Source organism: Psammomys obesus, unplaced genomic scaffold (assembly GCF_907164565.1).
Source record: "Psammomys obesus unplaced genomic scaffold, mPsaObe1.curated_primary_1811, whole genome shotgun sequence".
Taxonomy (NCBI): Eukaryota; Metazoa; Chordata; class Mammalia; order Rodentia; family Muridae; genus Psammomys; species Psammomys obesus.
The window spans coordinates 7,591,802-7,612,287 of record NW_026596039.1 but is presented as its reverse complement, the minus strand read 5'-3'; the positions used below and the strand labels follow the sequence as shown (position 1 = coordinate 7,612,287).

Here is a 20,486-nt window from a genome sequence, read left to right as displayed (position 1 = left end):
AGAAAGAAAGAAAGAAAGAAAGAAAGAAAGAAAGAAAGAAAGAAAGAAAGAAAGGAAGAATGAGACAGAATGAAAAAAGAGAGAGAGAAAGAAAGAAAATATGGTACTTGGTAAACCATATCAAGTCTTTATTTATTTATTTATTTATTTTTGGTTTTTTGAGATATGGTTTCTGGGTGTAACCTTGGCTGCTTGAACTGAACTGTGACTGCTAGCATCCAGAGACCTTCCCTCTTTTCTCCCTCACTGCCACCTCCCTCGTCAGGCCCTTGTCTCCTAACAGATGCTTATCTCACACACTACCCTATCCAAGCCCTCCTCCACACTAAAGCTGTTTTCCTGTAACCAAAATTAGACACCACCATCTCTCTCCTAGGCCTATGAGGTCTGCCAGCTGCTTCCAGAACAGCCCAATTCCATCCCCACAACTTCCAGCTTCTCAGCACAGTTCATGTACCTCTTCCTAAATATCCCTTCCCACCCCTCCCCATAGAGCAGAGCATCGAGCCTATACACTATTAGAAGTATCTACTTTGCTCTGTGAACTTCCTAGATTTACTGTTCTTGGTCACCCCTGATGTTTATATGTCTGTGTTTCACACCAAACTGTAATCTCTCCAAAGGCTGGGACCCTTTCTTGTGCACACACAAAGGCATTTCTCTTATGCACATAACAGTTGCTCAAAAAATATTTATCATACTGAACTGACTGTCACCAATTTTCCTTCCTAACACATTATTCTTCAGTGTTAGGTCAATGATGCTTATCCTATTGCAATGAGATGCATCTTCTCATTTTAAGTGAAAATGAGGCAGGATAGGAAACAGGGAAAATTAAGTAGGTGTGGTTCATGCCTGTGATCTCAGCACTAAGGAGCCAGAGTGCATACACATCCATTTGGAGGCCAGGGGTCGGGCATATACATTTTTATGGAAACAGTTCTCTCATTGATCTGGAACTTGCTGAGTAGCCTGAGCTGGCTGGCGAGTGAGTCCCAGGGATCTGCCTGTCTCTGCCTCCCCAGTGCTGGGATTACAAACCTTCACCACCATGCACATCTTATTTTAACGTGGGCCCTGGGGATTGAACTCAGGCCCTCAAGCACTTTACTGACTGACTTATCTCCATAACCCTTATTCTCCTTTTTAAAAAGTATATATCGCTCATTTTTTCCTTCCTTTTTATTTTTTTTCCCCAGACAGGGTTTCTCTATGTAGCCCTAGCTGTCCTGGAACTTGCTCTGTAGATCAGGCTGTCCTCAAACTCAGATCTGCCTGGCTCTGATCCCGAGTACTAGGATTAAAAGAATGTGCCACCACCACCTGGCTCCTTTTTCTTCTAAGTAGCTGAGGCTAGCTATCTTTTCACTCCTGATCCTCCAGCCTCTACCTCCCAAGTGCTGGGCTTGCTAGTGTGCTCCACCCCTACATATGGTTAAAACCTTTTCTTCATGATAAACTCCAGTTTGGGAGTGAGGAAGCAACTCACTTGGTAGAAAGCTTCTCTAGCAAGCACGAATCCCTGGGTTTATTCCAGCAACCTCTTAAAACCAGGTGTGTTGGTACACACTTATAATCCTACCAGGGAGATAGACGCAAGAGAATCAGAAATTCAAGATTATCCTTAGGTACCTAATGAACCTGAAGCCAGCCTAGGCCACATCAGTTGACAGTGGGCTGGAACACATGGCAGTAGGTGCTGTACTACTTAACTGTATTCCTAGCCCACCCTCACTTTTCTTTTCTTTCTTTCTTGAAACAGGGTCTTGTCAAATTATCCAAACTTCCTTGAACTCACTTTGTTGCCCAGAGAAGTCTGGAACTGGTGGTCCTGCTGCCTCAGCCTCTTAAGGAGATGAGATTACAGGTCCAGTTAACAGTTCTGTTTAAATGTCCTGTAGCTCATACTCACTCAGCATGTATCTGAGCTGGAGATTATCATTCATATCAGAATGTGAACTTTTGGGCTGGTGAGATGCCTCACTGGGTGAAGGCACTTGCAGCCACGCCTGACAAGCTATCTGAGTTTGGTCCTCGGACCCACATGGTGGAAGGGGAGAACTGGCTCCTACAAGTTATCTTCTAACCTCAACATGCAGGTTGTGGTGTGTGCACATACATACACTAACAAACTAAATAAACGTGCAAGAAAGAGAATATGAACTTTACGTTTTGTGGTGCTGGGGAATGAGCCTAGGGTCATGTGCGTGCTAGGCTAGTGTACAACCACTGGGCTACATACCTAGTCCCAAGAGTTTGTAGCTTGATGAAGGAACCAACAATAGTTATAATACACTACAGAATTGTAAAGGAAAAAGACAGTGGAGGGCTGCTGTCAGCAGACAACTCAAGATAACAGCATTGTAGGAGGAACAAAGAATAAGGCAGGGTCTCTGCTTACTGACATACCACCTGACCAAGCGTTTAACTCTCAGAGCCTCTTTCTTCTTCTGAAAGCTGTGAATAACATAGAGCGTGTGTGTGTTTGTGTATGTATGTGTGTGTGTGTGTGTGTGTGTGCATATTTATATATATTTTCGGAAACGAAGAACAAATAAACAAGAGGCAGGTGGATCTTTTGAGTTTGTCTACATGGCAAATTCAGGTCAGCCAGATCTACACAGGTCTCAAAAAAATGAGCGAACCAACAGAACAAAAAATAAGAAGCTGGGTGCAATGGCATACACTTCCAATCCTACCACTCTGAAGGCTGCGGCAGAAGGTTCATGAATTGTGTCTAGCCAGGGCTACACCTACAAGGTGAGGGTGGGGGTGGGGGGGAATGCAGCAAAGCAAACAAACCAGGACAAACTAAAATATGCAGGCTGAATTAAAACAACTATACATGCCAAACCATGCCCTCCTGTCCACTATCCTATTCCACCAATGGTCTGCTGCTTTCAACTCATTCCATGTCAATCCCAGAGTCACCTCTGATGCCTTCTCCACCCTTCACATGATGTCACAAGCCTGCTCATCTACTTTGTGACATTCCTTGCATCCTAGCCTCCTTCCTCTCTCCCTCTTACCACAGCCTCACACCATCTCCTCCACAGTACCTCGCTCCTGAACTGTTAAGCGAGCTTCCTGCCTCCTGTAGCTTCATATTCCATTCTTCCTAAAATTCAGACATCTGCTTGCTTGTTTTCTATCATTCTCCAGTCAAAATGATTTCAATTTTCCCTATCAGAGCTGAAGTCCAAACCATATAGCTTGACATTTAAGGCTTTTTGACATTCTGGCTCTGTTTTATTTACCCAACTTGATCTGGTCTCAGCATAAACCTGTAATATCAACTGGCCTGGCTTTCTCTTGTCTCCTGAACAAACAAGCATAAGCTCAAACACACAACTCATTCTCTCATTCATCTCTTGTTTCTCGTAGTCTATGGGCTAGCGTGGGAAGCAGGTAAAGGAGCAATTACAGCGTGTTGGGAGATGTGCCAGGTCCTGACTGGGAATGGCACTCATTCTTTTCCATCCTCCAGGACCACACTCAGTGCACATCTACTCTGTGAAGTCTCTTGAGTCAACCCTACCTTCAGCATAGTTCTTTGTACTGCCATATATCAGTGTCTTTCAAGCTCAAGACACCAGAATCTTTGCCTCTTAGGCTCCAGGGCAGGGTCATGTTTAATAGGTTCTAAAGGCATCTACAGACCTTTTATCAAAGCTAGGAATGACCTTGAAAGAGTACTTCTAGTTCACTTTCTTTTCAAAGCCTTTAGTGCAGAGGTGTGTCTTCCATCTCTTTGTAGATTAGACCCCCCCCCAAGCATGGAAAGTACCACCCCAAATTCCACATTTCCTCATCTGCAGAACTCTACCATCCTCGCTCTCATTCCATGCTTCTGATAGTCCCATTAGGTAAGGAGACTGCTCATCCTTCTCACAGGCTGCTGAGGAGAGGAACAAAATAGCCACAGAGCAGAGGCTGGCTGGACTAGGGTCTGGGTCAGAGCCATGTGCAGCCAGAGTACCTCTACTCAGGGTTCCCAGGGCTGGTGTGCAGCCTTCAGGCCCCGACTCTAGCTTCTAGCTGGGAGTGGGGAGGTAGATACTGACTAGCCCAGAACAACTACTATCTGCCAAGGGCTGGGCTGAAGCACCTACATTGTATCTCAGGGGACCAGGGAAGTATGGCAACTGGTCCCCCAGTTCCACATGTATTCAACAGATTGGTTTAGAGTTTATGCCTCATTGCAGAGTCCAGACGAGACAAAGGTGGCCCGGCCAGTTAAGAAGGAGGTAATATTTTTTGGAGGTCAATTAACCCAGTGATTTCTTCTAGGATCCCCTCCCCCCATGATTTCACTTAATCCTCGAAATTATCTTGTAAAGGAGATCTCATTCCCCACGTTTCTTAAAGAGAAGGCAATAGCCAATGAGATGTTGTATAAGTTGCCTAAGGCCACACAGCTGGGAAAGGGAAGCTGAGGGTGGTAGGCAGAGCCCAGATTCCTGTCCTGTCTGACCCTAAAGTTCTTGCTGGTTGTATCACAGATCTGTGAAGTTGTACATCACATCACTACCATCCCAGGTCTCCACGTGTCCTCTTCCCTGACATCGTGCCTTCTGTGGGCTCACACTGAATTCTAGCTCTGGCTTTGCTTCCATACATAGATTCCATACTACTTCTCGGAAGTTATGGTGCACAGGAAAGAGGAGGGGTAAGTGGGGAAAGAGTAGGACTGCAGAGCCCCCAAAGCAAGCCTGAGTGGCATGGACCCAGCAAGGCTGACTCCGGTCAGGTAGGTAACAAGAAAGTGGGGGTTTGTGGTTCTTCCATATCCAACTCTCTGAGCTAACGGAAGCGTGACTATCTCCTCCCTGACCCCAAACACACTCCCACCTTTTCACATTCTCCATGGACAAGCTTTGCGGACACAGATTGGAGCCACTGAGGGTAGCTCACAGAGAAATATAGGATCAAGGTGACACACAGAAACATGTGCAGCAGCACAGAGCCACCAGTACCCAGACTCGCCCACAGAGGCAGCAGATGCACTCAGAGGTCAGCCAGGAACCCCACATGGAAGGTAGCTGACTCAAGCCCGCACTCCCAGTCAGCACAGGCAGAGGACACAACCTCCACCAGCCACCTTAGGTACCTCGGCAATTGTTAGAAAAGATGAGAAAAAGACAGTAAAAAGTGCTCTCCCCATGGCCGCATGCCCCTCCACCCCGGAACCCTTTTTTTTGCAAGAGGGCTCTGGCTCCTTCCCTAGGCTTATGAATTCCTCAGACTCAGTTCAGTTCCCTTCTGACCATGTTCTGAGGCATGGGTGGGGGAGGGGCTAGAGTGTAGAGAGTGGGGGCTGGGGGTAGAAGAGGAGGAAGGGACTAGGGGAGGCCAGAGTCAATTGGGACTTAGATGTTAATGTGGAAGTCAGTAAGGCTCTCACTTTGCTGGCTTGTGGCAGCTCAGACTGAGAATAAGGAGCTGATTTAATCCAACTGGTGCCAGGATTCCTGACTTCTCAAGATGAAGGTGGGGACGTTAGATTCCCCAGAACACTACAGAAGGGGAGAGCTGGATGATGGAATATGAGCGACTCCAGTTTGGCCAGAGCCAGAGGGTGCAGACACCTGTTACAGTGTCCCTGTACCCGGCCTGTACCTGGGCCCCGGGGTCAGGCGCCACCATTGAAGTGCTTTTCCTGGGGGGTTGGATGGGGTGGTGGGAGTAGGGGGAGAGCAGTCAGCCCTGGGACTGGGACGCCTGATCCTGGAGGAATAGCTTGGGAGGGGCCCAGACCTGCTGTACCCACCGAACAAGTCATCTTAGCAGGGCAGCCTTCTTCACCCCTACCCTGTCACCCTTCTACCACGCGAGAGCGAGGGCTGCCAGGCTTGACCACCTTACCGTCTGTGGGGGGCTGCCCACGGTCATCTCCACGTAGTAGCCCTGGCCGGACTTGCCCCTCAGGTTGTCCACCATCTCCACAAAGCTGCCTCTCCGACCGGGCTCCTCGGGCTCCTCGTCGGTCTCCCGGGGCAGCCTCAGGCCCAGGGGTGGCCCTGCGAGGCCGCTGCGAAGGGGCAGGCGGATACCGAGATGGGTACCCTGGGCAGGTAGCATTCCCGAGCCCACCCATAGCAGGAGCCAGCGCAGCGCCGGGGCCATGGTGAGACCGGGCCTTGTGGCTCCGGTTGGCGACTGTCCCTGTTGCCTTCCCCTAAGTCTGGCTTCTCTCAGGAAAGCGGCCTTGGAGGCATCAGAACTGCAGAACCTGAAGGCCCCTCACTCAGTTCCAGGTCCAGGCGGCGGAGAGTGGGTAGGAGAAATCCGCAGCGCACGAGAGGAGAGAACGGCGGCGACCCTGGACCCAGCTACATCTAGACAGCGGCCGCCAGCCTCAGCGGGGGGCTTGGGCCCCTCCGGGGGCTGGGAGGGGCGGGCATGGCGATCCGAGCCCGCTGCTTTCGGGATCTTCCAGCCGGTCTCTGCAGCGTGGAGACCAACAGGGACTGCCGACTCCTGCGGCTGCGTCGGCTGCTCAGGCCACCATAATCCAGGTCCCGGCTCCTAGCACCCAGGAAGGCTAGAGAGGCGGAAAGCTTGTGGCGGTGGCTGTCAAAGCCAAAGGGTTTTTGCTTTTCCCTGGGATCGCTGGGAAGTGTAGTCTTCCCATGGCAGGCAGCCCAGCTTCCGGAGCTGAGAGGGGTCTGGGATGCCCTCTGCTGAGAAGGAGTTCACTCTGCAGGACCCTGGCGGGAGAGCTTTCCTAGAGCTCTGGCGGAACAGTATTACACCTTTTATCTGCTAATCCTCCTTTTATTTTATTTATTCATTCATTTTCCTATTATTTTATTTTTTGGCACAGGGTCCTGTAAATATACTGTGCACTCTAGGCTGGCTTCAACTTTGATGCAATCCTCCTGCTTCAGCCTCTCGACTAAGCATTGATTAACACCCTACCACCAACCCCGTATGCCACCCACTTTGCCTTGTACAGGGGCAGAAGAAGATGCACAGATCCCTAAAGAGATTCCACCAGGAAGAATTGTGATTCCTGCCACAGTGTAGTGTTAAAATTTGGGGGTATTAGCTGGGTTGTGCGGGCACATGCCTTGAATCCCAGCACAGCACACGGGAGGCAATGGCAAGAGAATCTTTGTGAGTTCGAGGGAAGTTTGATCTACATAGGTTATTCCAGAACAGCCAGAACTACACAGAGAGACCCTGCCTCAACAAACACAAACGATTTGGGATGTATGTATGTATGTATGCATAGATATATGGAATCTAGAAGAGGCGACGTATAATTTAAACCTTACAATTAGAAGAATTTTCAGGAGCGGAAACTGGAGGAACAGAATTAAAGGGCTGAGAGTATACCAGTCAACAAACCACTCACCAGGATCCAAGAGGGAGACCTGCCCCCTGTTTTGTTCAGAGCATTCAACCTGCCACCGCTATGAAGTGGCTGCCTCTTCTAAGCCTGAATGTATCTGTGCCTTTGATGGTTCCTTGCCACGAATCCTTCCTACCCACCTAATTACTTCCCATCCGTCAGACTAAGGATCAGTTGCTTTGGAAAGCTTTCAAGTATTAGCACTCGAAGACATACCAACATACTCACCGATAAGAGCTTAGGAGGAAGAGCTGTGAGAACTCTGACAGCTTGAAGGAGGAAAACTGTATGACTATGCTATCATATCGTTTATCAGAGGTGGAAAGCCCTTGATAAAATCCAGCAGTCATTCTGATAAACTGGTATAAAAAAATAATGAGTAAACTAGAAGGAAACTCCTTACTTAAATAAGGTAGCTGAGGGCTGGGGGTGTGGCTCAGTGGTAGAGCGTGAACATATAGTATAGTAGGTTAAGGGTTTAAGTGCAACCCAGCACCCCCAAAAGAGAGAAGAGGTAAGTGTTATCAGTGAAGTTAATCAGGAAAAGGGAGATCATTATTCTCACACGCTCTCACTCTTTCTTTCTAAGATCTCATTCTGCAGCCCCGGCTGGCCTGTAGCCCTGGTTGACCTCAAACATCCAGCAACTTTCCTGCTTCTGCCTTCTCACGTACCAGGTGTGATTTTGGGTGTGAGCCACCATGCCTGGCATTATCAGCCCTCTTACCCCACAGAGTCTACATCAGCCTGGCCAACTCAGGAATGTGAGAAAATTTGATCTCAGCATTTGGTTGGTGCAGACACGAGGACCGGGAGTCCATGGCTGGTTATACAGTTGGTTACATTTATAAAGTAAGGCTTAGTAGTGAAGCCTGTATCCCCAGGTTTGTGAGAAGCTGAGGCAGGAGGATCTAGAGTTCAAGACCAGCCTGGGCTACAAAATGAAGGCTAGTCTGATTTAGTAAGACCCTATATTAAAAAAAAAAATCTTGGGCTGTAGCTCAAGGGCAGAGAACCTGCCTGGCATGAATAAAGGCCTGACTTTGAGCCCCTTGAGCACTGAAGTCAACAACAAGGAATAGATTAATATATGTGTGGAAATGGGGTGTTTATAAAGATAGCATTCATATCAGAGAAAAATAGATGCATCATTCAATAACTACCATTGGGATAACTGGCAATCCACTTGGAAGGAGAGAAAGCCAAATCTACATCTCATCCAAAAATAAGCTCCAGATATACTCTGGAACTTAACATTAAAATTGAACTACAGGAAAAATAGAATATTTTCACCACTTTATGTTAAAGAGAGCCTTCTTAATAAAACCTGTGGTGAGGTAGAGACAATGACCCATAACTGGACTGAGAGACCAAAAGATTAAAAATCAGCTATTAATTAAGGCTTGAACTAAGCGGGTGGAGAAGTCCAGTAATCCCCTTCCAGTAAGGGGAAGGACCGCCTTACTGCATTCTTTCCCCACCCACTAGAGATACAGTTGCTAGGAAACTGGCCCATTCCCCCTAGGGAGGGACAACAGGTCATTATGGTCTGGGGACCTTCCTATAGCCAATCGATTCAAAATGTAGCATTTTGACCAATAGATGCTTGCCAGGCAGGAATTGCCCCTGCCTTGGGCATGCTGGGAGGGACCAGAATCTTTAAATCACCCAACTAACCTGTTCGTGTGCTCGGCTCCTACCACTTTGGCGGTGGGGTGTGTGTGTGGGCCCAAGCTGCAGCTTGTAATTTACAATAAAAAGAACCTCATGTATTTACAGCAGAGTCTGTTTATTCCTGGTCTTTTGGGGTTCGTGAACTGGGCAGAACAGGACAAGTTTCCTCTTAATATACCACACATCTGTAGAACCTGAAGCACCCTAATACCTCAGCATCCTGGTTCTCCCACTGACTGTCTGGGAGGCCACAGTCTCCTTACCTTAGCTTTCTGTTTCTCATTTGTGAACCGGGATAACAGTGACATGAGCCTTGTAATTAAAGCTGTGAAAAGGTGAACAGGGTGACACCTCTGGTCTCCGTGGCACCTCATTAACTTGAACAAACCCACAAAGAGACCACACACATACACATAACTAAAAATAAAACTTAAAAAAAAAAAAAAAAAGCAAGTGGCGGATCTCTGAGTTTGAGGACAGTCTGTTTTTCAGAGGGAGTTCCAGAACAGCCAGACAGCCAGGGCTACACAGAGAAACCCTGTCTCAAAAAGACAAAAAAGAAAAACAAAACAAACAAGCAAAAGAAAAAAGAAAAAGAAAAAAAGAAACTCCAATTAATCAACCAAATAAAAACCCAATAATATTTAAGTATCACTTTTTTCCTTCTCTTCCATCTCACTCCCCCGCCCCTTCTTTCTTATCGGTAAGTAGACCAGACTGGCTTGGAGCTCACACACAGACACACTCGCATACACAAAATAAAAATAAATAAGTTCCAGTGGTGAAGGTGGCCTGCTGGTACAGGCCTATGGTCCTAGCCACTCAGCTCAGTGAGTGAAGCTAGAAATGTGCTACTGGCTTGCCAGCTGCGTCAGTTTCCCCTACCTTTTTAATTTGTTTGATGAAATATTTTGTATTTCTGAATACCGGCCTTGGGAGAAACTGAATAAAACAAATTATTCATCGGTACAATAATTCCATTGAACCCCTTATTTTTTTGAAGACTATTTTCTAGCCCATTCCATGTGCTAAATTTTTCTTCTGATTTATTTATTTATTTTGGCTTTTCGGGACAGGATTTCTCCGTGTAGCCTTGGCTGTCCTGGACTCCCTTTGTAGACCAGGCTGGCCTCAATCTCAGAGAGATCTGCCTGCCTCTGCCTCCTTGAGTGCTGGGATTACAGATATTCGTCACCTTACCCAGCTTTAGAAAAATGTTTTAAGGGACAACAGTTAATCCGGCTTTTGGTGTACCTCAGGCTGGCCTGGAATGTAATTGTTTTTCTTTTCATTCTCTCTCTCTCTCTCTCTCTCTCTCTCTCTCTCTGTCTATTTTTGAGACAGGCTTTCTCTGTGTAGTCTGGCTGCCCTGATGCTCATTCTATAGACCATGCTGGCCTCCACCTCAGGGATCCAACTCCCTCTGCCTCCCAAGTGCTGGGATTAAAGGCATGGCCACCACCAAGTTTATTTTGCTTTATTTTTAAATTATGCGCATATGTGTGTGTGTGTTTGTGTGTGTATATACTCACATGCCTACCTATCTCAGAGGCATGGCATCTCCTTGGAGCCAGAGTTATGGGTGGTTAAGAGCCACCTCACACGAGTGTCCAGAACTGAGTTTGGGCACACTGGAAGAGCAAGCACTCTTGAACACTGAGCCATCTCTCCAACCTAACCTCTCTATTTTCCCTCTGGTTCTTTTTTGATGTAGCATCTCACTATACAGCCATAGAACTGGATATGTAGACCTGACTGGCTTAGAACTCACAGAAATCTGCTTATCTCTGCTATGCTTTCTCTCTCTCTCTCTTTTTTCTTTCTTCTCCCCTTCCCTCTTCTTCCTTCCTTCCTCCTCATTTCCTCTCCCCTTCCTCTTCTTTTATTTTTTCTCTTCTTTTTGGTTTTTCGTAGACAGGGTTTTTCTGTGTAACCCTGGCTGTCCTGGAATTCACTCTGTAGACTAGGCTGGCCTCAAATTCACAGAGATCTGTTTGCCTCTGCCTCCCAAGATTAAAGGCATGTGCCACCACTGTTTCTTCTTCTTTGTCTTCTTTTCTTTTCTTTCTTTTTCTTTTTCTTTCTTTGAGACAGGGTTTCTCTGTGTAACTGTGGCTGTCCTGGAGTTCACTCTTTAGACCAGGCTAGCTTTGAACTCACAAAGATCCACCTGCCTCTGCCTCCCAAGTGCTGGGATTAAAGGTGTGTGCCACCACCTCTGGCTCTGGTTTCTCTTTTTAAAAAATTATTTTATTATTTTATGTGTCTGAGTGTTTTGCCTGCAGGTACGTCTGTGTGCTACATATGTGCCTGGTGCCACTGGAGGCCAGAAGAGGGTGTTGAAACCTCTGGAAATGGAGTTTCAGCCTGTTGTGAGCTGCTTTGTGGGTGCTGGGAATCGAACTCTGGTCTTATGAAAGAGCAGCAAGTGTTGGTAACCCTGAGCTGTCTTTCCAGCTCCATATGACAAGTTCTTCTCTATAGGAAGCTGTGGGAAGTGTTTAGTTAGGTCCATGGTGATGAAATGGAGAGCCTTGGTATCCCTTCCAAGTCTGGTCCATTAGTCCCTTTGGGACACTTTTAAAGATTGTGATGAGAAAAATAAAATAAAATAAAAATAAATGCTATTGGCACACAGCCACACTGACTTTAAAAAAAAAGATTGTGATGAGGAGGACTGGTGTTTTTTTGTTTTTTTTTTCATCTGTGCTGAGAATAAAGGAAGTGTAGGACAGACAGCAGCAGAAAGATTTGAAGTTAAACACGAGAAACACATCCTGCTGTCTGCTTTGGGATCCATAGTAACAACATTCAAAGTTCCTCCTTGTAGGATTAGACTGTAGCAGCCTGGGACTAGTTGTTAAGGTTATAGCAGCTGGAGAGATGGCTGGATGTTTGGGAGCACTGCTGTTCTTGCTGAGGACCTTGGTTTGGTTTCTAGCACCCACAAGGTGGCACACAACTGCTTTTAACTCCAGTTCCAGAGTATCCCATGCCCTCTTCTGGCCTGCATGAGCACCAGGTACGAACGAGGTGATGAGTGTAGATAAAACACCCAAAGACTTTTCTTTTGTTCTCTCTCTCTCTCTCTCTCTCTCTCTCTCTCTCTCAACTCTCTCTCTCTTTCTTGAGGCAGGGGCTCACTGTGTAAACTGGCTTGGAACTCACTATGTAGTATGTAGACTGTGCTGGCCTCAAGCTCACAGAGCTCTGCCTGCCTCTGAGTCCCTAGCACTGGGATTAAAGGCTTGCGCCATCAGCCCAGGCCCATGCAAAACACATTTAAAGGTAAAAGTTAGTATCTAAGCTCTCCTGACAACTGAGCTATGTCTCCAGCCCCTTCAAAGCTTTTATTAAAGGCCCAGTCAATAGGTTGACCATTGATAATCACTGTTGTTCGCCTTATACTACTCAAACTTTACAAAACGATGGTTTATAAATGATGGGTAACTTATTTAGTTAATAGTTATAGTACATTATAGTTACAGTACTTTCTTTTTTCTTTTTCTTTTTCTTTTTTTTTTTTTTTTTCGAGACAGGGTTTCTCTGTGTAGCCTTGGCTGTCCTGGACTCGCTTTTGTAGACCAGGCTGACCTGCCTGCCTCTACCTCCCCGAGCGGTATATTACTATTAATATTATGAATGTTCCCTTTCTGCCGTGGAAGAAATTTTCTTATCTACATTCAGGTTTCTCTTTTAATACCTTGGCTGCGGGGGGGGGGGGGGGGGGGGCATCCACTATCTTGAACTACAACTTTCATGATGCAACGGGCAAAGCCTGCGTGATCTGACGGGACCTTCAACCAATCCAATGCCAGGGCTCTCAGTCAGTGACCTATTGGCTCTTGGTAGAGGCGGGACTCTAAGTTGCTAGGCTGGAGCTTTTCCGGAAGTGGTTGCTGGTGCCTGCAGGGCAACACCCCGGCGTCCCTGGAAGCCGGGAGCCGGACACCCCGGCGTCCCTGGAAGTGGGGAGGCCGGGGTGGTGCCAGGGAGGCGGCACAGAGGCATCGTCCCGGGAATCCCGGGTCTGGACAGGTGAGACCTCCTCGGAGCCTTGGTGGCGTGACAGGATTTGCAGGGAGCTGAAGCGCTGCTAGGTGTTACTGCGCGGGAACTGAGGTGGGCGAGGAGAGCCCTCTCGGTGTGCGCGGCCTCTCCTGAATCTACAGACCACCCCACCGCCAACGCACTCCTGGCTATCCCAAGCGTTTGGCATCTTTTGGCCAGGAGAGAGAGATTTGGGGTTTTCTTTGCACTGATTCAGGAATCTCCGCCCGGATCTGCTGTCCTCTTGATGGCCTCGGTGACTCCCCCTCGCGCGTCTGCCTGCTCAGCTCTCTGCAGGCCCCTGCTTGCTTCTCTTCGCACTCCAGCTCTGGATTGCGCCTGGAGCTTCAGTTACCGGCTGCTCAGCGAAGTACTTGCTGCCCAGCCAGACCAGATACCTCTTTCTCGAACTTAGATCTGCTTGCGGATCGTTTTCAACCTCCTCTGGACCCCAGATCAATTTCTCCACCGTTTCTTGCCTCAGTGGACAACTTCCCCAGTCACTTAGCCCAGTCTACGCTGGGAATTCATTTTTTTTGTCCGTAGCACGCATTTGGCACGTCCCAGATTCTAGGCAGTCCGCTATGGGCTTCTGGGCTAACGCCCCAAATCACAGCGCACTGGCTGAACTCCTCTCTGCTTTCCCTCCTCTCTTGCCTCACCTAGACGCAAGACCTGTTACTTTACGTTTTTCTACTCTCACGATTGGCCCCCTTTCATTCAGGTAGCCGCTGACTTGGTTCATAGTTTCTCGGCTTTGCTTTCAGAATAACTGTCTCTGTTCCTGCCCCTCTCTCTGTTCCTGCCCCTCTGTTCTTGCCCCTCCCTGACGAGTTTCTCTGCAGCTATCAGAGCCACCTTTCTCAACTGTAAATCTCATCCCTCCAGCCTCTTCTTTGAAATTCCTGAAGTCCTGCATACACCCTCAGCCTTCTCAAGCCCCTCTTAGCTGCTCCTTGTCTTCCATTCTAGAACTGTCTCTATTTGAAAAGCGGGGATAGTAATCATTATCCAGCTGTTGTTGTTTTGTGGTACTAGGGATTGAACTCAAGTCTTTGCAAATGCTAGGCAAGTGCTAGTCTCCACTCCTTCCCAAGCTGCTTTGCCTTTGTTCATGGTGCTCCTGCTTTAAATTTTCTGCCTTTGGGGGCTGGTGAGATAGCTCAGCTGTAGGCATGAGAACCAGAGTTCAGCCCCTTGTAAAGAGCCAGGCAGGGTGGTTCATGCTTGTGGTCTCAGTGCTAGAGACAGCAGTAAGTGGATCCCTGGGGCAGGAGGGACAGGTGGTTGCGAGCTACACAACACAGAATTTAGCCTGGGTGCTGGGAACTGAACTTAGGTCCCCTGGAAGGGCACGGAGTGCTTTTTTTTTTTTTTAATTTTATTTTTCTCATTAGTTACATTTTGTTAATTTTGTATCCCAGCTGTATCCCTCATTCCCTCCCCAATCCCACCCTACCTCCCTCATCTCCTCCCTGCCCCTTTCCAAGTCCACTGATAGGGGAGGACCTCCTCCCTTTCATATGACTCCGTTTTGTCAGGTATTTTCAGGACTGGCTGCAAAGTCCTCCTCTGTGGCCTAACTGTACTGCTCCTCCCTTGGGAGGTGGGGAGGTTAAAGAGCCAGTCACTGAGTTCTTGTTAGAAATAGTCCTTGTTCCCCTTACTATGGGAAACAAATTGGTTACTGAGCTACCACGGGTCACATCCGAGCAGAGGTTCTAGGTTTTATTCTCTCATGGTCTTTGGTTGAGTGTCCATCTCAGAAAAGACCCTGTGCCCAGATATGTTTGGTCCTTGTGGAGCTTCTATCCTTTCCACATCAAACTCCCCTTCTTTCATATGATTCCCTGCACTCTGCCGAGGGTTTGGTTATGAGTCTTAGTATCTACTCTGGAACACTGCTAGGTAGAGTCTTTCAGATGCTTTCTGCGGTAGACTCCTGCCATACGTTCAATGCATATCCCATTTGTCTTTCTAAATGAGGATTGATCATCATACCTTGTGTCCGCTTTCTTGATTATCTTCTTTAGGTGTATAGATTTCATTATGTTTATCATATCTTTTAGGTCTATATAAGCGAGTATATGCCATGTTTGTCTTTCCACGGAGTGCTTTTAACTCCTGAGCCATCTCAGCAACCCCAGCCACTCTGATTTCCTTCCCCTATGGCCTCCATTTCAGTCTGTCCTGGAAAGTTCTTTTGGGTTGGAGTCCTCTATGAAAAAGCCAAATCTTCAGCAGGGCTTTGCTTTTTTCCCTGCTCAGCAACATCTTTTCTACTTTCCTGCTTGGTGGTGTCCCTTCCTTTGCACATGGTGCTGCTTCTCTAGTTAAAACGTGCTTCCTTCTATCGGTAGGAACCTATTCACCCCTGCCCCAGGTCTCAGGATAGGCACCATTAATCAGGCTCAGACTCACATCTAGCTCCTTACAAAATGATACTCTTTTATGTTTTCTTTTTCTCTGTCTCTCCTTTTCTCTCTGTGTAAGTCAGAGGACAACTTGAGGAATGAACATAGATTTTAGGCTTGGTGGCAAGCACCCACTGAGCAATCTTGCTGGCCCCATCCCCTTTCTCTCTCTTTCTCTCTCCTTTTTTCTTTCAACATGGCCTTATATCACCTTGACTGGCTTTGAACTCCTGTAGTTAAGGATGACCTTGAATTTGGAATTCTGTTTGCACTTCCCAAGTGCCGAGATACTGGGTGTGCTTGTGTCTCCTCGCCTTGTTTAGCGCTGGTTTTGGTATCTGGGACTGTCTGGTATTGGTAGTTGCTCAGGGGAGTGATGACTGACCCTGTTTAATCACCATCACATGTCTAGTGCCCAGAGGAAAACTTGATAGGTGCTCAACAGATGTTATTTCCATTGCACGCGTGACCTCTACAAGCTGTCAGTGAAGTATGAATACTGCCTGCACACCTCTCCTGCCTGGTATCTCTTTGCCCTCATGGCCTCTCCTTGCCTCGTCTTCTCTGAAGCAAGGAGAGGCATGGTGTAGCCCAACCATAATTTATTTTGTTTTCCTGGCAGAAGATTTGTCTGAAATTTGGAAAATCCACAAATTCAGATTTTTTCACCTTCTTCCAGGCCTGTAGGTAATTAAATATAGATAACGGTGCTAACAGTTATTCAGTTGTCCTGGTTTGCTCTCTTAATGCTGTGAAAGGCACCATGATTGAAGCAGCTTGGGGAGAAGAGGGTTAATTTTTGCCTTACAGCTTATAGTCCATCATGAAGGGATATCAGGGCAGGAACTCAGGCATGAGCAGAGGCAGGTTAAGGTGGAGGAAGAGTCAGGAAGCTTAAGGAAGAGGCAGGCACTGTGGAGGAGTGCCAGCTTGCTTTACTGGCTCAGTCTTCATGGCTTGCTCAGCTACTGTTCTTTTTCTTGCCCTGTTTTATCTATCTATCTATCTATCTATCTATCTATCTATCTATCTATCTATCTATCTATCTATCTGACAGGGTCTCTCTATGTAGCCCTGGCTATCCCGAAACACACTGTGTAGGTCAGTCCTCTCAGTCTGTGGCCCTTTGCTTCTCCTCCACGCTTCTCTCTAATTAAGAGGATTAACGACTCAGGTGACCCCATCTGTGCCCTGGTTTTCAGAGTGAGTGGCTCTCAGCCCCCCCCCCCCCCCCCCACTGAGTGTAGAGGCGTGGGTGTGGTATCTGAAGGGTGGTCTGGCTTCTGAGGTGGAAGCCTTTCCTCTCTGCTTAGGTATTGCAGGGAATTCTTTTTCTTTCTTTTTAAAAATAATTTATTTTAAATTTTATGTGCATTGGTGTGAGGGTGTCAGACCACCTGGAACTGGAGTTACAGACGATTGTGAGCTGTCACGTGGATGCTGGGAGTTGAACCTGGATCCTTTGGAAAAACAGACAGTACTCTTAACCGCTGAGCCATCTCTTCAGGCCTCTTTCTTTCCTTCCTTCCTTCCTTCCTTCCTTCCTTCCTTCCTTCCTTCCTTCTTTCCTTTTTCCTTCCTTCCTTCCTTCCTTCCTTCCTTCCTTCCTTCCTTCCTTCCTTCTTCTTGCTTGGAGAGGTATGGTGGGAATGAGAATGAGAAGGACACATTCTGGTTTTCTTGGAGATCTGGTGGACTAAAGAAGGTATCAGTGTCATGATTACAGAAGGCCACAGTACCAGGTTTTGATTGGTTCTTTGTTGCTTATCAGGGATCCTTGTCTAAGGATCTGGGATATATTAAAAGTTACCAGGCTCAGCTATTACTGAACCTTCCACTGCAGGCCCAGCCAGGCTTCTCCTTTATGATGGGCAGTTGTGGGGGGGAGAGGAGTGTCTTCTTGCTGGAAGAGGGTCATTGCATACTTGCTGTCCCAGCTGGGATAGTCAGAGTTCTTCAAGAAGTGGGCAGGAGAGGCCAGGACCTGCTGTTCTGGTCACACCTAGAGTGGCCGACCCAGCTGGGGAGGGCTGTGACAGCCTGTCTGTCTCTGCTTCAGTAGGTTTCAGCAAGGGAGCTGCTGTGGGGAAGGTTACCGGAACCCTGGGGTCCAGAACAGGGAGAGAGGAACAGTCCTGACACTGTGTAAGGATCTCTAGCACTGCAAACAAGCACACCAAACAACACACAGTCTATGTACAGAACAGCGCTAGCTTGTGAGCTAAGAACTTGTCATTGCTATGTCCCTGGACTGTAAACCTGGCTTCAAAGCAGACGCCTGTCATAGTCAGTTTGGGCTGATAGGTGGTGGCTTAAACACCAGGGATCCACTTTCTCATGGTTCTGGATGCTGGAATTCACAAACTTATTTGTGACTTATTATTCCCTTCTGGTTCATGCCTTGCACAAGGCTACCATTCTGCTTTGTCTTCATTTGATAGAGTGAGAACTCTGATTTCTCTCACTTTAGAAGACTAATCCTGTCAGGCGGCACAGAGAGGCAATCATAGTCAATAGTACCCCCCCCACAAATGCAGTTCGGAGCCAGGAGCCAGTGTGACTTCAGCACCTACTCTGAGAGCACTAAGACAAGGACCAAATCCCACTGAAGAGTGAGGAAAGCTGAGGGATTTGGGAAGAGGAAAATGATGAAAGGTGGCCTTTTATTTAGGACAGGAGCTCTGGTGAGACTGGCAAGGCTGAACTGGAGAAATAAGAAACTGGTGTCAGGAAAAGCACTTGAGAAGGCTTCCATCCGGCTGAAGGTTAATGAGGCCTTAAACTAGGGCGGAAGAAGCAGAGGTGGAAAAGGAACAAAGACACAAGAACTGCTAGGCTTAGTGGGAGCATGGAGGAGGAAGGGAGGAGAGAGGGTCTGGATGGACTGGACTGTGTCCCTCTAAAACACTTATAAGAAGCAGGGCCTTAAAGACATAATCAACATTAAGTGAGGCCATAAGGGAGGGAAGGACCCTGACCTGTGTCACTGGGTTTTTTGACTGACAGTTTGGGGTAGTCTTCTGTTTGGGAGGGAGACAGAGTTAAACTCTTTAAAGGTTTGTTTATTTTTATCTCATGTATTTGCCTGCACCTATGCACATGCGCCACTCGCATACCTGCTGTAGGCAGAGACCAGGAGATGGTGTCAGATTCCCTGGCACTGGAGTTACAAAAGGTTGTGAGCCGCCATGTGGGTGCTGGGGAATTAAACCCAGTCCTCTGGAACAGTGGCCAGTGCTTTTAGCCACGGAACTATCCAGTCTTCAAGTTAAACACCTTAGGGAGCCTGGCTTGAAGATCTTTTGTGGTGCAGCGTGTGTTCTATAACCTTGGGCAGAGGCGTGTCAGGGAATTACCCAGGGGCCTGTGAGGCTCTGAGCTTGAGGCAGGGTCCTCAGCCATACTGGTTGGCAGGGTCTGTCCAGTGTGACCCTGATGCTCTGTTACCTAGCTCAACTTTCCCTTCCAGTCTGCTCACTGATTTTCTCTTTGGACAGGGTATCTGGGATAAATAGTTCCGCCAGGCTGAATCATGGCTAGACGACCCATCCTCTTGGGTGACCAGCTGGTTCTGGAGGAGGATTCTGATGAGACCTACGTTCCCAGTGAGCAAGGTGAGAAGCTGGTGGATTGGAATCGTTTTTTGAAGGCAGACGTTATATTTCATTTACTTAAGCAATTTTTAAAAGGTTATTTTATGTGTGTGATTGTTTTGCCTGCATGCATATCTGTTAACCACACGTGTGCCTGAGTTGGCTGGGATGGGGGCATCGGATCCTTGGGAACTGGAGTTATGGCTGGTTGTGAGTCACCATGTGTGTGCTGGGAGTTGAACCCTGGTCCTTAAGAGCAGCCAGTGCTCTTAACCACTAAGCCCAGCCCCCTGGTTTGCTTTTGTTTGTCCAATACAGATTTGGTCCGTGCACAGTGCTGCTTAATACATTTGGGTTAGATCAGAGGTTGGCAAACTGTAGCCTTTGGGCCCAAGTTGGCACCTTGCCTGTTTTTTTGCCAATAAAATTTTATTGGAAGGCAGCCATGTTTATTTCTGTGTCGCTGTGGTCGTCTTCATGCTGTGATAGCAGTATCAAATAATTGTGACAGATTTATAACCCTCAAAGCCTACAGTAGTTACTAGCTGACCCTTTATAGAAAATGTTTGTGGATCCTGGAGATCAGATTGATTTTAAATGAGTAGTATAGGGGATATTGTGAAATATGTCCAGTAAATCCAGTGCCTGTCTTCAAAACAAGCTAAGGCTGGCATGTTGGCACTTCTTATAATCCCAGCACTCAAGAGGCTGAGGCAGGAGGATTGCTAAAAGTTCAAGGCCAGGGCTACAGAATGAGTTTGAGGCTAGCCTGAGCTACACAGTCTCAATAACAGCAAAAATAACAAGGCTTGTGGCTCAGTTGGTAGCGTTGCTTAGCATGCATGGAGCCCTGGGTTCAGTGCTCATGTCTCGTGAATCCAAGTGTGGTGGGTTAGCTCTCAGAGGTGGGTGGGAGAAGGGGCAACAAGGGAGGATTCACTGTCATGCCCCTAGGCTGTGAGTTTAAGGTCCTTTCTTAAAACAACAAAAAGAAAAAAAGTAGCATTTATTTTTGTTACTTTGTTTTATTCTCTGTTTTAAAACCTTTGTATTTATTTCTATTTCAACCACCACCTCAAGCTGAGTATGGGGGTACTGTCTTTACCTTTAATCCCAGCACATGGGAGGCAGAGGCAGGCTGATCTCTGATTCTAGGCCAGCCAGGGCTAGATCCTATCTCAAGCAGCCACAGCAGCAGCAGCAGCAACAACAACAATAATAACAAACAAAAACAAAAACAAAAAGCAACCCCAGAGTAACTCTTTGAGTCAGGGCTTGTCCTTGTCCCTGTCTGGTCTGTTAGAGAGGTCAGGGGCGGTCCCTGTAGCTCCACCCTCTGTGGAGGCGTACAGCTGAGCCAATCTGGGCCGTGCTTTTCGGCTTTGCTGTTCGTGGGCT

General features: G+C 47.4%; 2 protein-coding genes across 2 annotated transcripts in view; one reads left to right on the top strand and one right to left on the bottom strand.

Annotated features, from left to right (window-relative positions):
- Positions 1-6,566, bottom strand: part of Bace1 (beta-secretase 1) — a 24,558-nt gene extending 17,992 nt beyond the window's left edge. The window contains exon 1 of the mRNA XM_055621765.1: positions 5,866-6,566. Coding sequence (XP_055477740.1) covers positions 5,866-6,126 — 261 coding nt within the window. The 5' untranslated portion in view covers positions 6,127-6,566. The remainder of the gene's footprint in view (positions 1-5,865) is intronic.
- Positions 6,567-12,943: 6,377 nt separating this feature from the next.
- The window catches only part of Cep164 (centrosomal protein 164), a 62,833-nt gene continuing 55,290 nt past the window's right edge, over positions 12,944-20,486 (top strand). Inside the window, exons 1-2 of the mRNA XM_055622032.1 lie at positions 12,944-13,069; positions 18,993-19,109. Of these exons, the coding sequence (XP_055478007.1) occupies positions 19,028-19,109 (82 nt within the window). The 5' untranslated portion in view covers positions 12,944-13,069; positions 18,993-19,027. The remainder of the gene's footprint in view (positions 13,070-18,992; positions 19,110-20,486) is intronic.